This window comes from Corvus brachyrhynchos, unplaced genomic scaffold (assembly GCF_000691975.1).
Source record: "Corvus brachyrhynchos isolate BGI_N302 unplaced genomic scaffold, ASM69197v1 scaffold32, whole genome shotgun sequence".
NCBI classification, from domain to species: Eukaryota; Metazoa; Chordata; class Aves; order Passeriformes; family Corvidae; genus Corvus; species Corvus brachyrhynchos.
In genome coordinates, this window is record NW_008237919.1 from 11,746,416 (window position 1) to 11,752,415 (window position 6,000).

At 37.5% G+C, this 6,000-nt stretch overlaps 1 protein-coding gene across 1 annotated transcript in view; it reads right to left on the reverse strand.

Moving 5' to 3' along the window:
• Positions 1-6,000, reverse strand: part of PTPRB (protein tyrosine phosphatase, receptor type B) — a 64,256-nt gene that overhangs the window by 42,035 nt on the left and 16,221 nt on the right. Inside the window, exon 4 of the mRNA XM_017733096.1 lies at positions 5,967-6,000. Coding sequence (XP_017588585.1) covers positions 5,967-6,000 — 34 coding nt within the window. The remainder of the gene's footprint in view (positions 1-5,966) is intronic.

The following is a 6,000-nucleotide window of genomic DNA, read 5'->3' on the forward strand; positions in this document are numbered from 1 at the left end:
AGCTTCCCAATAATTTAGGAATAAATTTGCCTACCACACGAGTACACTCTGTGCTACTCTTTCCTAGCATCAGACCAGAAGTGTAAGGTGCATCCAGGCTGAGAACTGTGGTCTCTCTATGAACAGCACCTCAAACACAGAAGAAAAAGACTGTTTTTCCAATGCAGTCATTGCTGCTTGGTTCCCTGAACAAAGGAGATGAAAAAGTGTCAGATCACACAACTAAAAAATGCAATGTAAAGGCTGAAAGGGTGAAGTTGAACCTACCCCTCCCCTATAAATACATAGGTAGGAGGGCCTAGGAGCCTTTAAGCTGCTTTTTCTTCAAAGTCTGGGTGGTGTAGAAGGTTTAATCACTTCCTACAGAGCTCTGCTGAGAACAGAGTAGTCCAGGTTTTGGTGGTATATTTTGTCAATCAAGTATATTAGGAATTCAAGGAGGCAGCTCCTTCCTTGGAAACATTCAAAATCTAACTGGGCATGGTCCTGGGCTACCAGATCCAGGTGGTCCTGCTTGAGCAGGGCTCTTGGACCATATGACCTGCAGAGGTCCCCTCCAACCTCAACCTTTCTGGGACTCTGAAAAATACTGTGTCCCTTTGAACACATGTCTCTGCTTAAATTCAAATTCTTGCTTTGGACCACAGAGATGTTAGTTAGTTAGAAAAAGATGAAATTCAAACAAATTGATTAACAAAATCAATCAATAAAATTAACTATCTTTTCTTGAACGTTTTCTTAAAGGCCAAACTAAGTCTGCTAAAATCTGAAAAAGAAAAAAAGAATTAAAAATCAACTCAAAGACCAAGCGCATCAAACTACAGGCCAAATAGTTAAAACTTCACCCAGTTACAGCAATTGAAACAGGAGGTTTTAATGAAAAGTGTCAGGAAATCTTAACAATAGGCTGCACTACCAGCTCCACCTATAATATATACTAAGTCGCTAAAGACTATTATGTTGGCAAAAGGGAATAGTGGGGGTATAATCTTGTTCCTTGAAGGCGATTGTTCTAATCTGAAAGGTCAGACTTTGGAAGTCAGAAATAAATTCCAGCACTATATATGGTCAGATGCACAGCCAGATGAAAAAGTTTTAATTTGACTGACATTGAGAGAACAGTCATGATAACTGTCAAGAAGTTTAACCCTCTTTCTGACTAAGTTAGGATAACGTTGACTGTTCTTTAGTCCTGTAAAAGTAATCACCATTGTCATCTGTACTATTTGCCAAATTTGACAAAAGAAGATATTTGCATTTTTAGAAGCATTTATACGTCCTGGGTAATCTGTCTTCTAAAGTGCACGAGCAAAGAAGAAAGTTGCGTGCCTAGAAGGTGAAGTTCAGAAATTCAGACTTTATCTAATCTATCTGGTCCAGAAAACAAAACACTCAGTGCTTTGTACATCCGCTAGAACAAAGGAACAATGAGACTGGGAAGTGCCTGGGCTGAAAGAGCCCTGGATGGAAACAAACACTTAAAAAACCATTTACATTGTTATACAAGTCTCTGTTGGCAACGATACAACACTGATAGATCACAGAAATAAAATATTTTCATTAAGATATTTTTATACCATTTGACACTATATGAATTAATATCCCCTGGTCTACAAAGGCATCTTGCAGAAGACTTAATGGTCTTTGAATTATATTGCAACTCCATTTTCACTTTTTGGGAAGAGGATATGGTTTGGGTGCACAGCTGCTGCAGATCCAAATTATAGATATGGCTATGTCAAACTCCAGTGACAGCCTGTAAGCACAGAAACACACCTGCCTTATGCAGGAGAAAAAAAAAACTGGGAGATTTGAGCCCAGGACTTAGTAACGGGGAATTCCTGCCAGTCTCAGTCATCTTCCTACAATATTATCCATCGTTTTTCTAGTTTTCCCTCTTCATAAAACAGTAACCTACTTATAAGGACTTTTCTGAAGATTAAGTAAAGAGGGTTGATTTCGTTGTCTTTATTAAGTACAAATACCTATTTCTTTGGGATGATAAGCAATTTAGAAAATCTTTAAAACATGGTTATTTATTTTCTTCTTGGACTCTGCCTTTGAAATGATGATCATAATCATTACATGATTACAGATGATAAGATTATACAGCCTATAGTTAGAGCCATGTCACATGTTGCTCCTACAGATGGCTAATAAATCAAATTTGTCCCAAATAATTCGAAATTTACAGGATTGAACATACGGCCAAGGCATGCTTCTGGCATTTAGAGAGTTACATATCACAATGAAAAAGCACTCTTAACAGTCTGTGTCTTCAAAGATAAAATTCTATCTTCTTTTCATTCGAATATTTAATGGATTTTCTAACAAAAAAATTATTTACCTGTTAGTTATCTCTGTACAGGAGGCTTGGATTAAGCAGTAACATAATATAACACTGCAATATTTTTGTAGAAAACAATTTTGAAAGTGGCATTTATAAGTCTATTTTAGAAGACAAAGTTGAAAGTGGGGGAATTGCCAAATTGTTTTTCATGGCTCTCTAGACCAGTATTTCAATTCTAAATTTCAATTCAGAATTGAAATTTATAAATTTAACTGTAATTTTAATACTACTGTTTTTAACTAGACCTAGTCATTCACTAAAATACAGTTATACTGGTACACAGACATGTGGAGATTTGAGAACTTAAAATATATTTTACCTGAAATCAGGAAAGACAAAACCCTACCATCTTCTGCCACACATCAGTTCTCAATCATAGAAATAGTTTTACTGAGAACAACAAAAAATATAACATGAAAGGACTGGAAGGTGTGTATCCCAGCTTTAAAACGTCAGCAGCATGCAGACTAGTTGTATGGTTTTGTGTGCTGTTTCATGTACATATATATACTAAAAAAGCCCAACAAATTGTAAATATTATTATGAAGCAAATATGCAGACTTGTGCCTTCTAACATCTGTAATCTCAATTTTGCAGTGGAAAATTTAGAGCTGATAAAGGGAGTTATCAGTTTTTTCTTTCTTTCCTATTCTACCAAAATAGCACAAATGTCCCCACTGTGTGTGTTTGCATGTCTATATACACATGGCTTATAAAGTGCATATGTGACTGTATTTTCCATCACTTTGGATGACCTATTTTAGATCTGCTCTACAGGATTAAATACCTGCTGTTTTAAATTGACAACCCACAGATCAAAATTTCTTGAGTAAAGACAGTCACTTTAGAGGACTAGTGTGGATTATTGTACCACTATTTCACACATTATTAGACTTCAAATCTGTGTATCCACAAGTGAAATAGAAGCTGCTTCTCTCCGCAAAGATTCACAAGGGTGAATCTGGTGTTACTTGAGAGTTTATGGAATCTTTGCAGGCGGCACAATTATTCTATCAGAATATCAAACTTGCACACAACATAGATTATGATTTTAATGTGACATTATATACTCAAAAGGCCAGTTTGGTCCTCTCCAAGCTTTTGCATTACCACTGCAACTATGGCATGCATTATTCATTGCTGTCACCACGAGTCCCTAGTCAGAAAAGATTACACTCAAAATTTAACCAAATATTTTGGATTTTATGTGCTTAGCTACTCAAGTACTTTGTGTAAGAAACCTGATGAAAACTTAACTCAGAACTGGCATGTGAAATTTTTAACAGGATTGAATATGAGCAAAAAGCTAGTTTCTGAACTAGGTATATAAACAAACCTGCAATTTTCTCTCACTTTCTCACGTGTATATTTTGTATCAAGATGATACAGATGTTCAAACCTCATTTTGCAAAAATGAAACACATGAGATAGGATTCTGTTCACTTCAACCAACTACACTTCAGCTTTCTAGTCTAACCTAGCCTCCTTCAATAGCCAGTGTAGAAAGCTGAGTACTTTCAACAGACAGCTTAGCCCATCTTCCTTAGAGCAAGAGCTCAGGAAGGGAACCTCACTGAGTACTAAGGTCAGACATTGTGGTTTCAGATGGCCCACAATAGCTCAGTTCCACTACCGTTGAAATAGGTGGAAATTTTGTTTACTATATGGCTGAAAAGACTGCTTATACCTCCATATTCACAGGACAATTTCCAGCAACGGATGCCTATGGACACTCCGGCTCAGTAGAGAGTAAACTAAAACTACTGTCATCAAATTACAAAGGAACAGGTGAAAGAGAGCTTCCATGAAACTGGTTTAAAATGCTGCCCCTGGTGGAAACATAAGAGGAATAATCCTCCCTCATCCTGCATTGAAAAGCTTAGTATGGACAATACAACATGGGTTGCTCACAAGCATAATAAATCCTGTACATTCTTTAGAAACAAAAATGACAAATTTTGGAGCTAATTGTGTGTTTTGAACACCATCAAGCAACTCAGCTCAAGGAAAGCAAGGAACCACAGAGCAATCTGAGTAGCTCTCTGCAGGAAACATTCATGGTTCCTCTATTCTTATTTCATGTTTTTGACTGATCTCTGCTATCCAAAATCCAAATGTAAACCTCAGTTCAACTGTGGTACACCAATTTTCAGTATTTCAACTTAAACTTTAATCAGACTTTTCACTTTGATGTCAGCTACATAACATGACTCTAATGATCAGCTGCTTCCAATCACTTTCATCTTACAGCCTTGAAAAATCTATTTAGTGATAAAAAAGTCATAAATGGCATGTACAAGCTTCTGCGTTAATGGTTATGCATTAATCAAAATGTGCTCTAAAGTGGTATCTTCTCTACTTCTACGCAAGTGTTCAATAATAGAACTTTACTATACAGAAATGACGGTGATTTATACCTGTCTCTCTGATAATGGTCGATCTATTCTTTCAATTTTCACACTACAAGTCATCAATATCAATATTAAAAACAATCAGCATGATGCACGACAAATTTAAATCACTGTCTGCATAGAAACTATTACTCATTTTTACCAACTGACATGACTTGTGCTTCATGTATAGCTATCACACCAGCAGACTTGTCAATGGATTTTTTTAACTTGAGCTACCACAGCAAATAATGGAGAGTATTTAGTGCATTTGTATGGTTAACGCAGGAAAAAGGTTCTGACGGAAAGTGACAACTCTGAACAGGTAATTGTGAAGTATTTGGCTGCTGTAATCTTCAATACTAACATTAAGTACCTCTCCAAAACTAATACCTTAGGAGCAAATCAGAAAGGCATTTAATGATGGACCTTATTTAAGACATCTTTGGTTTGGGTCTTGAACTACTACCTTTAAGAGGTTGAATAATATTCTATTTTATCATCTTCAAAAAAGCACAAATACAGGCAGAAAGAGGCCAGTTGTGTCACTGCAGCTGTTGTCTGTTCTTCGATGTTGTCCATTGCTTCACAGCTGAATTGTTCACATGCCCACACAAGCACTAATGCAGAAAGAGGGCTTTCCTTGGCAGTCCTCTGTCAGGCTGCTGGACCATTTGTAGAGCCAGTCATGGATGTGACACTGTAAGTGCTCTGCACACAACTGTGTATCATAACACCTCACTGGTGATATCCAAGGAAAACATATAAGAAGGAAGTTTCAGCTTTACTTTCTGACTTTTAGACTCTGGTTAGGCAGAATAAATGGGCTGAAATGGGCTGAAACAGTAAGTTACCCTTGAAGAAGATTTACCTGTTATGAAATAGACTGTATTTTAAACACAGTAAATAAACTGTCAGTTGAGGAACTATGACAACAATATGCTTGTATGAGCACAAAAGATATTATGGGCTACTACTACATAAAACATTTTTCTGACCTAATGTCCTCAAAGCACCTTCTTCTTTCAAGTCTGCTGGGTTAACTGACGGTAGTAGTTACTTCTGGCAGCGGGCTAAAGAGAACTCAAGTGCAGGGCTGCTAGTTCAGCAAACACTGTCCACTGTAAAGGGATCGCCCTCCTCCTCTTGGAGCCGGCCGAAGCAAGGGGAGAGAAAGGAAAAGCCCGGCATCCCTCCCCGCGCACCTGCCGTGCCCGCGCCCTTACCTGTCTGCACGGAGATGTTGCGAGGCTCCCCGCC